Source organism: Lipomyces japonicus (assembly GCF_038497905.1).
Source record: "Lipomyces japonicus strain CBS 7319 unplaced genomic scaffold V1514scaffold_1, whole genome shotgun sequence".
In the NCBI taxonomy this organism is placed as follows: domain Eukaryota; kingdom Fungi; phylum Ascomycota; class Lipomycetes; order Lipomycetales; family Lipomycetaceae; genus Lipomyces; species Lipomyces japonicus.
Window position 1 is genome coordinate 602,081 of NW_027117813.1, and position 15,559 is coordinate 617,639.

General features: G+C 39.1%; 6 protein-coding genes and 1 non-coding gene across 7 annotated transcripts; 5 read left to right on the forward strand and 2 right to left on the reverse strand.

The window, feature by feature from the left end:
* Positions 1-442: 442 nt before the first annotated feature.
* Positions 443-2,794, forward strand: V1514DRAFT_355479 (uncharacterized protein; the record flags this gene model as incomplete). The annotated part of the gene is made up of 6 exons (XM_066929633.1): positions 443-673; positions 712-740; positions 791-915; positions 974-1,195; positions 1,270-1,826; positions 1,894-2,794. Coding segments are annotated over 6 exons (1,782 nt in total), but the record flags the coding sequence as incomplete, so codon positions are not given.
* Positions 2,795-4,044: 1,250 nt separating this feature from the next.
* V1514DRAFT_274371 (uncharacterized protein) lies at positions 4,045-4,936 on the forward strand (the record flags this gene model as incomplete). Its single annotated transcript, XM_066924853.1, has 2 exons — positions 4,045-4,105; positions 4,182-4,936. 2 exons carry the CDS (start codon positions 4,045-4,047, stop codon positions 4,934-4,936), a joined length of 816 nt encoding a protein of 271 aa, XP_066786298.1.
* Positions 4,937-5,359: 423 nt separating this feature from the next.
* V1514DRAFT_323755 (DNA directed RNA polymerase) lies at positions 5,360-5,858 on the reverse strand. The gene has a single exon (XM_066926309.1). It carries the CDS (start codon positions 5,686-5,688, stop codon positions 5,470-5,472), a length of 219 nt encoding a protein of 72 aa, XP_066786299.1. The 5' UTR covers positions 5,689-5,858; the 3' UTR covers positions 5,360-5,469.
* Positions 5,859-5,974: 116 nt separating this feature from the next.
* On the forward strand, positions 5,975-7,607 carry V1514DRAFT_323756 (uncharacterized protein). Its single transcript, XM_066926310.1, has one exon. The coding sequence runs from the start codon at positions 6,133-6,135 to the stop codon at positions 7,435-7,437; it is 1,305 nt and encodes a 434-aa protein (XP_066786300.1). The 5' UTR covers positions 5,975-6,132; the 3' UTR covers positions 7,438-7,607.
* A 791-nt stretch (positions 7,608-8,398) lies between these two features.
* Positions 8,399-13,753, forward strand: V1514DRAFT_355483 (P-loop containing nucleoside triphosphate hydrolase protein; the record flags this gene model as incomplete). Its single annotated transcript, XM_066929634.1, has 5 exons — positions 8,399-8,644; positions 8,705-9,176; positions 9,229-10,994; positions 11,056-11,850; positions 11,905-13,753. The coding sequence occupies exons 1-5, from the start codon at positions 8,577-8,579 to the stop codon at positions 13,751-13,753; spliced, it is 4,950 nt and encodes a 1,649-aa protein (XP_066786301.1). The 5' UTR covers positions 8,399-8,576.
* A 1,048-nt stretch (positions 13,754-14,801) lies between these two features.
* On the reverse strand, positions 14,802-14,883 carry V1514DRAFT_t2. Its single transcript has one exon. It is a non-coding gene; the product is annotated as a tRNA-Gln (tRNA).
* A 54-nt stretch (positions 14,884-14,937) lies between these two features.
* V1514DRAFT_10322 (uncharacterized protein) lies at positions 14,938-15,559 on the forward strand (the record flags this gene model as incomplete). Its single annotated transcript, XM_066924365.1, has 1 exon — positions 14,938-15,559. A coding segment is annotated over one exon (622 nt), but the record flags the coding sequence as incomplete, so codon positions are not given.

Below are 15,559 nucleotides of genomic sequence, written 5' to 3' on the forward strand. Positions count from 1 at the left end.
AACGTCGCAGGTACAGCTGATGCTGATGAGATCTTCGCATAATGCATCACCTGCTGTGGATCTTACGCCGCAATCAACAACGCACAATGAATCATTTTCTCGCCTGCCCAGTCGTCCACAACTTCATACAACTTCATCGACATTGATAAGCGAAATAACAACCGGTAATGACTCACATATTCGATTACAACCTCATACCCAGGAGAAGATTTTACCGATTGATAATGCTAAACGACCAAAGAGTGCTGATCAGGGCCAAGTACCTGTTGATCCCGCTTTATCCGCTGCAAAAGCTCACAACCGCGTCAGGATTGGAAGTAAGCTATTCCAGAGAGGAAAATCATATGCACAAGTATCTATGTATATTTTTTCTTCTTCATTCTTTTTTTTACTTATTTATTTCTTGGCTAACTTGAACACAGGAAATATTAATCAATTGATAAAAAGAGAGTGGAGAGACTGGGGGAATAAACGAAATTATCGAATCCCAAATAACTCCGAACGTGGTGAGGTAGGTTGGGAGCCGGGAATTGATGTACGGCATACCGAGGTAGAACTTGGTGAGAACTCATCTGTCACCATCATTGATTACAATTCAGATCGATACAGGGTTGTTAGTAAGATTGACAAGGATTCAATTGACATGTTTTTGAACGAGGTTTGCCGCATGCCAGTTTTTTTTTTTTTTGATTCAGTCTAACCCATATATAGAAACAAGAATGGGCATCTGTGAGATGGATGTAAGAAATTTATATGCTCATTTAAGGAAACATTGGTTAACGAATTGCAGTAACGTTAATGGATTATCATGGCAGGTAGTTCGCTCAATATCGGAATTTTACAATCTTCACCCTCTTGCAATTGAGGACATGGTTGACTACCCCAAAAGGGCAAAGGCCGATCATTATAGAAATCGTGCGTAATTTATATTTATACCGTGACTGGCCTGTTGTATTTAACAACAGTTTTATAGAAACATTTTGTACCCTTCCATTGCTAAAGCTAATTAATACGGCTGTGATTGATGAATATTTTCATGCCATGGAACCCTATGGAATTCTCTCAAAGCTCCTTGGAAAGAAAAAGAAACCAAGTCTTCGAGCGATGAATTTAAATTTAATTAAAATCATGGCAGAACAAAAGATGATGTCAATGCAAGAATGGAATAACCCATCTGCTGCTTCAGAATATAATGGTACATTTTTTTTAATAGATTAACGCAATTTTTTTTTTTTTTTTTTTTGCATTTTAACAAGTTGTGTTTGATAGAGACGCCAAGAAGCTTGGAAAAATATCATGAAGTGGTGGCAATTGAACAGGTATCAATCTTTCTTGTCGAAGATCATACAATAATTTCATTTTTTGAGAACTCTGCGGATGAGGTCGAAGAACCTATTTTAGCCCGAATCGCTTCGGCTAGTACGTTGCTTCGAGAGTATCCAGAACCTTCTTTGCTTCTGCAAGCGTTACTGGATGGGATAGTGGATACTGCACTAAAGATTATTACCGAATACCAAAAATATATCGCGGAGCTGCAAAATGATGTGCTCTTTTCACCATCAATGTCACATACAAAAGAGCTGCATATTCTATCAGAAGAACTTGCTACTTTGAAAACTACTCTCATGCCGATTAACACGCTTGTTACCACGCTTCGAGATCATGCTAACCTGAGTAAAGTTATTGGACCAACAGAGAAAATATTGGCGGGAGGTCAAATTTCAGAATTTGCAAAGCTTTACTTGGCTGATGTGGCTGACCATGTGATTGCATATACAGACAATGTCGATCTCATGCGGCATACAACAGAAAACATGATGAATTTGGTATTTTGGTTTTTTTTTTTTTGATTTTTGATTTTTTTTTTTTGGAAAAATTTCTGACAGCTATTAGATATTCAACACAATGTCAGTTCAAGAGAACGAGGCCATGCGACAGCTGACCTTGGTGACAATCGTATTTCTGCCACTCACTTTTCTTACCGGATATTTTGGCATGAATTTTACAAAATTTAAAGCCCTGAACAATACTACGATGTATTTCTGGGCCATAGCTATTCCAGTCACCGTGGTAGTAGGCGTAATGATATCCAAGGACTGGATTATGGCTCAATGGCGAAGGATAAGACGAAAAGTAGCCAAAAGACGCTTTCATGCAAAACATAATAAGCGGCAACATATGGTGCAACAATTACAGCAGCACGAGACTAACGATTTAAGTGGTTATATGTCATCTGATAATTTTGCGGATAGCAACGGCAGAATAGAAGGACAACTAGGACAGCAACAACAGCAACAATATTCTAATCAATCGAATTTATTTTCGTCACAATTAGGCGTTGCCAATCCTGGCCAGTATACACGTCAACGCTCACCGTTTCAGGTATCGGTGACTCCTCAGATGCCAAACTCATTTATAAAAAAAATGTCGGGTTCAGTTTTAAATTCGTCGGCAACTTCAACAACGTCCTTCCCATCTGAATCAGGTGAAAATAGTTCAAATTCGGTTTAACCGCTAAGATTCTTTACTTAATCGTTGTAGTACTGTGGGCAAACATGAAGATTGCTTCTCCATATTCTCTTATTGTGCCTATATGTTGAAAATGATACGCATTCAGTTTTTTTTTTTAACAAAAAGCATTAAATTGAAGTGTGGTTGCATATTACATAACCAATCTGTGATGTTTTGATTGCTAATCGCAATTACATCAGAACTCTGTGGAAGAAAAAAAAATTAACTCCAGAATACAAAAGCGACTTCACAGTCAGTCAGTCAGTCAGTCAGTCAGGTTGAAAGCTGCTTCTAGGACCGATGACGGGAGATGTTTATTAGACGTTATCTTTTCTGAGATAAAGACTTTGTGACACATGTTTAGGAAAAGTCAATAACCGTTCAGCACACATAGGATTGCGTTTGCGTTTATATTTTTTTTTTGTATATACTGTTTGCTACGCAGTTACGGAAGATGTCTTTATCTATCGTTTCTAATCGGAACAGTGAAACGGCCGGAATTAAGAGAACATTAATTAAGATGATGTTCAGTTTCGCAAAGTAGTAACTTAGTGTTGGCTTTGTACCTATTTGGATAATAGATAAAAACAAGAGCGAAATTGAGCTTGATAGAGATTATAAAGAGCTTTTTTGGGAAGAGTAAGCAATATTGCAGAGAAGGCGCAAAGTTGAATTTTTTTTTTAAAATGAACTGACGTTTCGTAAAAACTATAATAGATCTCATTGTATTCGAAAGATAAAAAATTATAAATAACAAATAACAATATGCAAATATTACCATAATAGAAAAATCCAAAATTCAGGGTGCGATTCATGTCTTGCCTGCGAGGGATGGATTGGAAGTTAGCTAGTCGATCAAATGAGAACAAACTGAACGTGGCATTTAGGTTATACGAGAGTCGTTGATTGTACTACTGAAATATAGATATGCCTTTTCCTGTTGCCTGTTGCTAGTCTAAGTAGTCTTTCTCTTCCAAGTTCTCATGCTGTCTACTTACTGGCTTAGTTGCATATTTAATAATTACTTCTTACGCAGTTCCTATCCCTCGTATCTGGAATAGCATTACAGTACGGGCCCACATATTAACAATGCAATATGACTCAATAAATCCTGCAAGATTTCTATAGTATCCGTAATCACTTGAAATAGGGACAATACAAAGTGGATTTGTTTTGTAGATTGAATTTAAGTAGTCGAATATATTAAGTGATGGTTTCGTAGACACGAGTATATTGTGTAGTGTGAATTTTATCGGGATTGAGGACGCGCCGCGGGATGGAATTCCATGAACTTCAGCGACACCGCTTCTGCAATTGCTATCGTCAACGCTTCTCATATTGAGCGACAAATTTAAACACAAAAAGCTCTTTGAATAACAATGATTGCTTCGACTCGATCCTTGGGTCGATTTATTGTGACTAGGCATGGTTGCAGAAGTACGTGTGCGATTAACCAGGTTGCGAGAGGTTTAATGCTAACTTGTTACAGCGTTCAAAACTGGATCGGTTTTCCATGCGGCATCCAATTTTGCAATGCCTGCACTTTCACCGACCATGACCGAAGGAGGAATTTCGGGTTGGAAGATCAAGGAAGGTATGTGTGCAAATGCATGGTCTCTCAAATGTGGGTGCTTTACTAATGATTCTGTTTTTTCTCCGTCCATGTTCAGGCGAATCATTCAACGCTGGAGACATTATTCTTGAAATCGAAACGGACAAGGCTCAAATGGATGTGGAGGCACAAGATGATGGCATTTTAGTTAAAATCTACAAGCAAGAAGGCGAGAAAGGAATTACAGTTGGCACTAGTATCGGCGTTATTGCTGGGCCCGATGACGAAATTTCATCTCTCACATTGCCAGAACCGGTGTCTGGAATTGAGTCTCCGGCAGCAGGATCTGCCTCGGAGAAAAAAGTGCCCGTACCTGCTGCTTCAGTGTCCACGTCGTCGGTGAAAGAGCACATCGATTCTGCGCCTGCCCCTGCAAGTTCGACACTACGCAAATCTTCAGTGCCAAGCAATGCTGGCAACAAAGCTGACCCGAACCAAGTGCTTTTCCCTTCAGTACTTGGACTTTTGGAAGCTAATCATTTGTCAGTAAATGAAGCGATTGAAAAGATTCCTGCATCCGGTCCTAAAGGGAGAATTACAAAGGGTGACGTGCTAGCTTATGTTGGAAAAGTGGATTCAGACTTGATCACAAGTTTGAACAAATTGATTAAAAGTCGTGAACATCTTGACCTTTCAAATATTAAGGTTGCCAAGTCAGAACCCAAGCCAGAGAAGCCAGCCAAGGAAGCTGCGCCAGTTTCACCGGTGGTTGAAAAGCCAAGAGTGAAGATCAATTTCAATGATCTGCTTACTTTCAAAACTTCAAAGCGTAAGTTTTTTTTTGGGGGGGGGATGATTTGCATTATTTGCTAATGACCAATAGCTTTTATTCCTACACGTATTCGCCCTGCAGATTTTGTTGCTGCAATTTCAGAAAAGGAACCAGCTAAGGAGGAAAAGTTAGCAGTTGACGTTCCAGTTTCACCTATCGCATCATCTTCTGCCTTATGGAAACCTATTCTTAGTCGTAACGACCAAATTTTTTCAGATTTAGTTTCTATTCCCAAGTTGAAGTCGTTATAAATTGCGGGTCATTTTTAAACCATTTCAACTTTTACGAGGAGTTGTAATTTTTTTAATAGTAAAATTAAATTTAAAAAACTAAATAGAAAAGACCAATTATTACTTTACTTTTATTTTAATTAATTTTTTGTTTTTGGAAAGCTATGTAGATTCTCATACTACTTTTTGGCTTTGGGTTGCACTATCTACGTGTTTCACAAAGTTATATGTAAATCTGCTATGAAAATACGGCTATTGACTAAATAACTTTTACAAAAAACACAAAAACCAAATAATATACAAACATTAACCCATAATTTTAAAGTCCAATCAATCATGACCATCTATCGAGCTTCAAACTGAACCATACGTCGTGTTCTTTGCTTATATAAAACCCGGTGGCCGCATTCTCGACATCGAACCGGATCATTTCTATTTAATGTGTTTGGAGCAGCGCAGTTGGCACATAAATAAGTAATGGCTGATACAGGCTGAACAGCACGACCGGTGGCGGCGGATGATGAAAACTGAGCGGTAGGAGGAACGAATGATTCTCTATTCATGATGGCAACCGTTAAAACTGATCTTATAACTTAAACTGATCTTGCGACTCGATTACAAAAAACTGCCGTAATATATATGAAATTTAATAGTTGAAATAATCGACACAAATTTAACTAGTAAATTTCTCAAGTTTGCCGATTTATTGACTGTATATTATGAGTTCAATTTTATCGGTAATCGGATGTAAAATTACTAAGTGAAAATAATCTGAAAACAAAGATTCAACCCTTAACCTGTACGTCAAATGCGTTTAGGTTTTCAGTAAATTTCAAATTTCGAGCGTGCCATTTCTATAAAGTGTGTACAACGCATGTTTATTTCATAAAATATTTTACACACATTGCAAATTAGTTTTTTTTTTAAGATACGAGTGTTTGAATTTTTATTATATACCGATTAACACAGCTAAAGATTCTGTGAAGGTGAATGTTGACGTTTGGGAAATGAGTCTTGCACTGTTTATATGGCGTCGAGCTTGCACTATGGGGGATGCTACCTTGCTTGCACGAATGCCAAAGTCGGGTCAAGCAGCCCAATCGATGCATAATGTTACAAACAAGCGAGGATATTGTAGCTTGAATAGAAGCTGGACAAGGGTACATACACAATCACGAAATCTTGGGTTTGCTTTTCAAAAATGTTACAGCAGCAGTAATAGTCGAAATGGTAACCCAAGTGAGGAAAAAAAAGAAGCAATTGTGCATGAAAATAAAAATGACAAGGTTGAACTACAATTTAAGATTAATGCCGAGTCAGCAAAACGAGAAGTTGAGCAAGTGACATCGAAAGCGTCAAAGACAGATACGGAATATGTTGCGAGACGACAGGCATCAGCACTGCCAGCAATTAATGTACGAGCAGAACAGATGAGAATGACGCCTGCTCGAGACGAAGTTGTAGAAGAAGGTTATGACAGCGTGTCAGATCGAGTGGTCCCCAAATGGCCGCTTTCTCGTGAATCATTTCCAACCTTACAACTTCATACGATTAGAACACCGCGAGTATCAAAAACATTGAATTTTTCGCAATTAATGACACTGCTTGAGCGGTCTAAAGAACCAGAAGTACTGTTGTACCAATCAGAACCACACAGGCTGTATTTCATAGTGGCTTATTCGTTAGCCTTTGTATGTTTAATTTACGGCTTATTGTTTCTGGATTGGGCATTGCGCGAAAGTTACAGATTATGGATAGACAATTTGGATGACCTTCCAAAAGTTCACAATGCATTTTGGTTCGGACTCCGCAATTTAGTATCTCTAGCCGTGTTTGCAGTTCCATCCGTGTTTGCATACGCATTAATTATGTTTCCGACAAGACTTATCCGAAAAATGTGGTACATTCCAAGCCGTAATAAGATTGAGCCTCACGTTAGATTTGTCGTGCATCCATTAGTTCCCCGGTCAGCTTCGCCTGTGATTACCTTACCTTTGTCGAAGATTGACAGAGGCGTGAACTCAGGCAAGACAAAGGTATGGACGGGTGATGGCCTTTATGGCACTGCATCCAAGTCTCAATTCATGATATTTTTATTTGAGAAGGGATCCAAAATTCCGTGGGTGGTTGATCGTCAGGGCTGGTTTTGGGGGGATGGCCGAGTTTGGGACGTGATATTTGGCAAGGACAGCGTGGAAGAAGCTGAACGAGGTATCAGTGGAGACGATCAAATTAGAATTAGTCAAGCAAAAGCAAAACAAGCAAAACTTGAGAGAACAATAAAGAAAACAGATGAGAAGCTTTTGAGGTAACATGTGGAAGAGTTGTTGATACCCCTTGTTTTGGCGAATTAAAAATTGTACATAAATTACAATGTATATAGAATAAACATGGCGCAATTTGCCTAGGTTTGACTGGCGTTTCGGTATTTCTAATTTGATTAGGCGATACATACGAAAAGTATTAGGATGAAGCAATTGGGGGATGATATAGTTATCAGTTTACAAATTACATATTTTGCGTATTGGGCCGAAGTCCGTCCGCCTAAGTACAACGCTGCTTCTCTTTATAGAAAATAGCCGCCATGGCCGCCATGCGATTTCGCTGGCTGGACATGTTACGTAAGGTATTACCTGTGCGAGTGTACAAGCGGGTTGCACTCTACAATTCTTTATCTTGTAAAGCTTATTATCCAGAGGGGCGATAGAGTTTATGAAATGAACATTATAAAGAGAAAAATGGGCGAGGAGAATACATCACTCGTGGGTGTTAACTATGTTTGCTCAGCTTACTCGACTTGGTAAGTAACTCAATCAGAAAAACCTCTGAGCTTGTCAAATACTTTGTAATCAAATAAATTAGTTACTCAATCGTATCATGGAATATATTACACAGTACAACATAAATTTGGCTCACAGTAGTAGTGTACATTGGTGCTTGATAAGAGGGCCGTGCGTAAACTCAGCTTGTATATATAGAAGATGTATGGGCTTGTGCTTTACCGCTATGACGAAAATTAAAATTCCTTATCTACTACGAATGTGCATTGACTGACTCCATATCAATCTGCTGCTATGCGTGCCCAAGTCATCAAGCAGTTAGCTCTTTCATATATGCCATGCTTTTTTTTCAATTTTATTTAGTTCAGGTGACAAAATTTGATGGTTTTCATACCACTTATGGAAGTTTAGATATATGTATATATATATTGTGTAGCCACCTAAATTATCGCAATCTTAGTGGTTGGCTTGATTACATGTAATCAAGAGCTGCAAGCCACCAATCCCGATAACTGGCGCGGTTGTGTACTAATCAAGACTGATAATGATCAGAGTTTGACTCTTCCAGTGTTCCTCCAGGAATTAGTTATAGACCTCACATAAGACCCATAATGCACATCTGACAGTTCTTCTAGTCCAGTATTTATTGTTTTGGCTGTTTCATCGTCCACATGGACGTACTGGCTTGTCGTTCTCCGCTATGGGAGGTAGATGACTTCAGCATTTGCTTTAGACAAAGGTATGCGCGCGGCCGCAATCGTGATATGCTGGGTTATTTGTTTTGCTAATTGCGTTTTAGATATTTGCAAATTTTATTTCCTCTTGTTGCAATTACTGTTTCGGCCACTTTTGTGTTTTCCGGTACAATCAAGAAATGGTGGGCCAGTGTTGACTCCGTCAATGGGTATGACTCGTTATCCCAGTCGGATGAGCAAAGTCCCTTTCTACGCCGCCAGAATAGTCCGGACTCTGCTTTATTGGAAGGTCTCCATGATGATTCAGATGATTACTTGATTTATCGATTGTCAACTTCAGATCCATCTAGGCATGAAGAGCACGGTGTAGGCTCCAGCACGCTAACGGAAGACGACTACAAATTAACAGTGGTAAACCCTAGAGGTAGTAATCTTAGAATTGCGGTTGAAGAGCTATTGATTGTAGCCGAAATTGTTCTTCATATTTTTGCCATAATCTCTCTGTTGTGGTATCGCCCAAGTAAAGTAGAATGGGAACATTACGGGTTAAGAGCTCTTATTGGTACTATTTTTTGGGTATGTTCGGCCTCTTTTTTTTTTTGCCATTTTTTTTATCTAAACCTACTAGTCATATACTCTTTTTCTTGTAAATCTTCGAATTTCAATTTCTTCGCAGAAATTCATTCCTTTGTTTCTTTGGATGCATGTTTTCGCAATGTACAGCTTCGCATGGCTTTCTGCAGCTATTTCATATCGGTCGTCCATTATTCACCCTTCTTCGGTTATTTTGAATTTAATTGCTAAAGTTGATTTTGGTCTCACATTTTGTCTTTTTGTTCTCGGACTATGCATGTCAACTTTCAGTAAACCCATATTTATAGAATCTTATCATGGATATGATCCTAATCTGGCGCCGCTGGCAAGTATTTTTTCCAGGCTTACATTTGCATTTGTCGATCCAATCGTTTGGAAAGGTTACTACAAAACTCTTACCATCAGCGATGTATGGGATCTTCAAGACAAAGACAGATCTGGCAAGATTTTGAAAGAATACCGCAGGAACTGGAAATCGACGGCTTATTTTTTTGGTGGCCTAGTGAAATATTTTCGAGGTCAAGTTCTTGTTGGAGCTTCATGGTCAGTTTTTCATTCTTTTTTCGCATTTGTTCCAAGTATCGTGGTTAAGGTTATCTTGGAGTACATTGAGGAACCGGAAAAGACTCCTCAAAATGTTGCATGGTTGTACATATTACTATTGTTAACTAGCTCCATTTTGAATGCTATGGGCAATGGCCAAGCTCTTTGGAATGGCCGCGAAATTTGCATACGCATTCGAGCTATCATTATTGGTGAGCTTTATGCAAAGGCTCTTCGAAGAAAAGCTTCAGTTGGCGTTTCAAAAGAGTCACAAAAAAATGACGACGAAAAGCACAAGGAAGAAGTAGATTCTGGTGGGATCATCAATCTCATGGCTGTCGACGCTTTCAAAGTTGGGGAGCTTTGTGCATACATTCATTTCGTCATTGGCGGCATATGTATGATTTTGTTCTCGTTGATTTTATTGTACCGGACACTTGGACCATCAGCTATTGCTGGAGCTGTCACTATGGTTGTATTACTCCCGCTTCATTACCACTTATCGAAAATGTTTGGAGTCGCGCAATCGCAACTTATGAAATCTACTGATAAGCGTGTGCAAAAAACGAACGAAATTCTTAGTAGCATTAAAATTATCAAGTTTTTTGCCTGGGAATCCAGGTTTTACGAGGATGTCAATGAAGCCAGAGCTGATGAACTCAAAAAGCTTGGAAAACGGTTTTTTATTTGGGCACTAACCTCGGTGATTTGGTATGGTGCGCCAATACTTATTACTTGTGTCACGTTTGCATTTTATACCCTTGTGGCTGGAAATACTCTTACTACTCCGATCGCGTTCAGTGCTTTGTCATTGTTTAATCTGATGCGAATTCCACTTGATCAACTGGCTGAAATTTTTGTTAATGTTCTTCAATCACAGACGTCTATCGAGAGAATCCAAGACTTTTTATCTGAATCCGAGACAGAGAAGTATACACAACTTAGAGCCTCCAATAGCCGAAGTGCAAGCTCTCCTTACATTGGGTTCGAAAATGCAACATTATCTTGGGGGACTGGCACTTCAAATCACGAATTCAAGCTGGAAAATTTAAACATTGAATTTAAGCCCGGTCATTTGACAGTCATTTTTGGTTCTACCGGATCTGGAAAAACTTCCCTTTTGATGGCCCTTCTTGGTGAAATGAAACTACACAGTGGCGGCGTATTTATTCCTGGCGTGACTGCGTTTGGTGACGAAGTCGATATTGATCCTGCCACCGGACTATCTGAGTCAGTTGCATACTGCGCCCAACAACCGTATGTTTTCAATTTTTTTGCTTATTATATACATCGATTCTAATTTTTATTGTAAATACAGATGGCTGCTGAATGACAGCGTGAAAAATAATATTTTATTTGGTAATGAATTGGACTCCGGCCGATATCAAGCAGTGATTGAAGCATGTGGACTTAAGCGTGATTTTCAAATTCTTGAAGGTGGGGACGAAACTGAAGTGGGAGACAGAGGAATTGCACTTTCAGGAGGACAGAAGCAAAGAATATCGCTCGCCAGAGCGTTGTATTCTCCCGCTCTTTATCTTCTCTTGGATGATTGTCTTTCCGCTGTTGATTCTCATACCGCGCTACATATCTATGAAAATTGTATCACGGGGCCGATGATGTTTGGTCGCACATGTATTCTTGTCTCTCATAATGTTCCGTTGACCTTGTCAGCCGCATCACATGTCATATATATGGACAAGGGTATTGTTGTTCAACAAGGTAGTGCGGAAGAAATTGTCAATTCTGGTCTTCTTGGTGACGACGAGCTTATCCGACAGTCAGCGTCGAAAGCTACATCGCGTAATATTTCTCGAAATGCCTCTGTAGCAAATCTTAAGAAACAGGTTGATATTGCAACTGCCGCACAAATCAATAATTCTGATAGTGAACTTAGTAATGAAGTACTTAATGATACCACGACTGCAACGACAAATAAAAAAAAGTATAAGTTAATTATTGAGGAGAGTCAACGAACTGGCACGGTTCATTGGAAAGTATACTTTTTGTATTTGAAAGCTCTTGGTGGATTCAAGTTTTGGCTTTCGGTTCTCGTTGCATTTTGCATTTTCCAATATGTTATGGTGGCACAGTCCTGGTGGATTCGGACATGGTAAGTACTTGATTTGAATTTTTTTCAACGATTCATGTTAAACATTTTTTTTAGGGCCGCAGATGTGTCTTTAGAATATTTGAAGACTAACGTTTCCTTAAAGAATAATAATGTCAATTTTGTTTTTGCATCTGGAGTTTCACAGTTGATGAACTTTAAAGAACAAGCATTAATGAAGAGAGAAGTCATTTTGGAACAATCATCCGGGCATTCTGCAGCTTACTACGTTTCTGTTTATGCTATTTTTACGTTGCTTTACTTGGGAATTATTTTCATCCGAGAAGGTGTCGTATTTTTCGGAGCTTTAAATGCTTCTAAGTCGATTTTTGAAAATTTATTGTCACGTATCATGCACGCAAAACTTAGATTTTTTGATGCAAACCCGATCGGAAGAATCATGAACAGATTTTCAAAAGATATGGAAATTACTGATCAAGAAATTGCTCCCGTGTTTGTGTCGCTTGGCCATTCATTACTATCGATTGCCATAATCGTCGCCATTGTTACATTTATCATACCAGCTTTTCTTCTTGCCGCAATATTTATTTCATGTTTGTTTTATCTGGTTGTGACATTTTTCCTTACTTCTTCGCGAGAGTTGAAAAGAATGGACGCTGTGACACGATCGCCTATTTATCAGCATTTCGGAGAGACCTTGTCGGGGGTTACGACGATTCGGGCATACGGATACGAAGAAAGATTTTTAAGAGAAAACGAAGAACGGATAGATAACAATAATAGACCGTTTTGGTCCGTATGGGCATGTAATCGGTGGATGAGTTTTAGAATCGATGTCGTTGGTTCGTTAGTTTCATTTGCCACGGCGATTTTTGTCACACTATCTGTTGGCAAAATTGATAGTGGTCTTGCTGGTCTTTCATTGACTTATGCCGTTATGTTCACGGACAGCTTGTTATGGTTTGTTTGGCTTTACGCTACGAATGAGATGAACATGAATTCGGTTGAAAGAATAGACGAGTACCTGTATATTGATCAGGAGCCGGAAGAAATTATTGAGAATAACCGACCACCACCGGGATGGCCATCTTGTGGGTCCATTTCCGTGGATGACCTGTCTCTTCGATATGCTCCAGGATTGCCACCAGTCATCAAGAACGTGTCGTTTGAGGTTAAGCCTAACAATAAAATAGGAATTGTCGGACGAACTGGTGCAGGGAAATCCACAATCGCGTCTGCCTTTTTCCGTTTTCTTGAAGCGGAAACAGGCAAAATTGTTATTGATGGAATTGATATTTCCAAAATAGGATTGAAAGATCTAAGATCTTCAATTACTATTATTCCACAAGATCCTACTCTATTTACCGGCACTGTTCGTTCTAACTTAGACCCATTTGATTATTACAGTGATGAAGAAGTTTATAAATCTTTATTACGTGTGAATTTGATTGATTCAATACCATATTCTGAAGATGTTTCTAACTTGAGTGTCACGGAACGACACAAGCGGCGCATTAATCTTTTCTACCATCTGGACAGTCCGGTAACTGAAGGAGGCGGCAATCTATCACAAGGTCAGAGGCAACTTGTTTGCTTGGCACGCTCATTGTTGAAATCACCAAAAGTAATTCTTCTTGATGAAGCCACGGCTTCCATCGATTACGCAACCGACGCTCAGATTCAGACCACCATTCGCGAGGAATTTGCAGAGACGACAATAATAACAATTGCCCATCGATTAAGATCTATTATAGATTATGACATGATTCTGGTTTTGGATGCTGGTGAAGTTAAGGAGTTCGCCAAGCCTCACGAACTTCTTCAACAACCGGACTCTATTTTTAGAAGCATGTGCGAGAATAGTGGAGAGCTAGGCCAATTAGAAGAATTAGCTCAAAAGGCATATGTTCTGCAGACTTCCTATATTATTCAGGCTGAGAATTGAACCATCACCGTAAAGAAAGGTAAAAACGTAAAGTTTTATTAGACTTTCATTTCCATTATGGTTTGAAATTTAACCAAATTTTCGAAAGTCATGACGACGAAATAACGTGAATAAATGTCGTTTTTTTTTTTAAAAAAAAAATTTTTCATATTTCGTAACAAGACCTAACCTTTAAATAATTATATTAAATGTTAAAATATATGGATTGATTGACGAACGCAACAAAGATAATTTTTGTTATAATCCAAAATGTAGACGAAATTTAGCTGAAAGCTAAATAAATAAATTAGGTGCACTGCCAATTTCTACCGGTGCGCGCGATTAACATTCTTCATCAGCTGGTTTGCTACCCTTATGGGAGAGTTAACAAAATCAAGTTCCTTTTCCAACTTCACACTGAGCGCGCAAAAGTCTCTAAGTAAGCACACCTACGCGAATTATGGTAACCACGATTCCAAGTAATTTAGTTATATATTATGTTGAGTTAATTACAATTCCTATTATTATTAGCTAATTCCTTGTCGAGTTAGTCTACTTATTCAAGTGACCGTGCTGAACGGACTCAGACGAGTAAACGTTCTGACTAAACTACAAAAACTAGAGGGGGGGAATTTTTTCCCAAAATAATTGAGTGTCTCAAACGCGTCACTAAATAGTGACAAGAAAAATTGAAAGTAACATAAAACTAAAACCAACGAATACATTGAAAATCTGAGGAGGGAAACTAATATTCAATAACGGAATTTTATCAAAACGACAAAATCTCCGTTTATTGACAACATTAAGACGAAGTTGTCCAGCATCCCCGAGGATGTACTCCAACACCTATTACTGAGGCTTTTAGTAAATAATTAGTTTTAGTATTATAATAAATAGTAATGGCAAAAAAAAATATTTTTAATTTTAAGCGTACGCCCCCATCACGATCACGTTTTTAGGGCCATATGACTGAATATTAATTTTTTCAGTTATACTGATTGGCGTATTCTCAAACGCAGATATGCATACACAACCGGGAACAATTATTACAAAAAATTAATAAAAATAAAGGTCCTGCCCGGACTCGAACCGGGGTTAGCGGAAAAATCCTAATCAGAATCCGCTGTGATAACCAACTACACTACAGAACCACATATTAAACTAAAACTCTTTTTAAATATTTAATGACATAACCAGGTTTTATTAACAACCAAACTGAGACTGTGATTTCTATTCAAAGCAGGCCTTCATACGCCCAGGTAGCTACTTCGCCACCGGAGGGAGGAAACCATCGCCATGACGAGGCGGGCCGTCAAAATGCTAGCGGGCGTTTTGATCTACGTCTTAAAGCTCGCCACCCAAACACGGTGGTGTATGAGAACGTCCCCGCTCCTATCAGCCAACCCGCCCTGGCAGCCGCTTTCCAGCGCGAGTTCGGTGGCTCTCCCGGAATGTACTCTCTCTCGGCCGGAGGCCGCCATTTCGCCTTTGAGATCGCACTTGACTCGGAAACTGAGCTCAGCACCATCATTGCGACTCCTCTAAAAGTTCTCTCCACATTGTCTGCCCTCACAGCTCGCTACCTTCCTACAGCTGAAGAGTTGAAAAACTATCAGGTTTTGCGGGTTTCCAACGTTCCTCCATTCGAGGACGCTTCTCGGCTTCGCGATCTTTTGAAGCCTTTGTTCGAGCCTTACGGTGAGATTCTCGAAATCGAACCGGTTTTCTTCCCAAACTTTACGGTTAAAATCAAAACTGGAGAGTATTTGGTGAATTTCAAATTAGCGGATTTAGATAAACCTGTCCCTAATTCTCTCGAGTGCTCTG

Excerpts from the sequence above, each read along its gene's own strand:
- V1514DRAFT_323755 (XM_066926309.1), bottom strand. The coding sequence starts at position 5,688 with ATGAATAGAGAATCATTCGTTCCTCCTACCGCTCAGTTTTCATCATCC.
- V1514DRAFT_323756 (XM_066926310.1), top strand. The coding sequence starts at position 6,133 with ATGAGTCTTGCACTGTTTATATGGCGTCGAGCTTGCACTATGGGGGAT.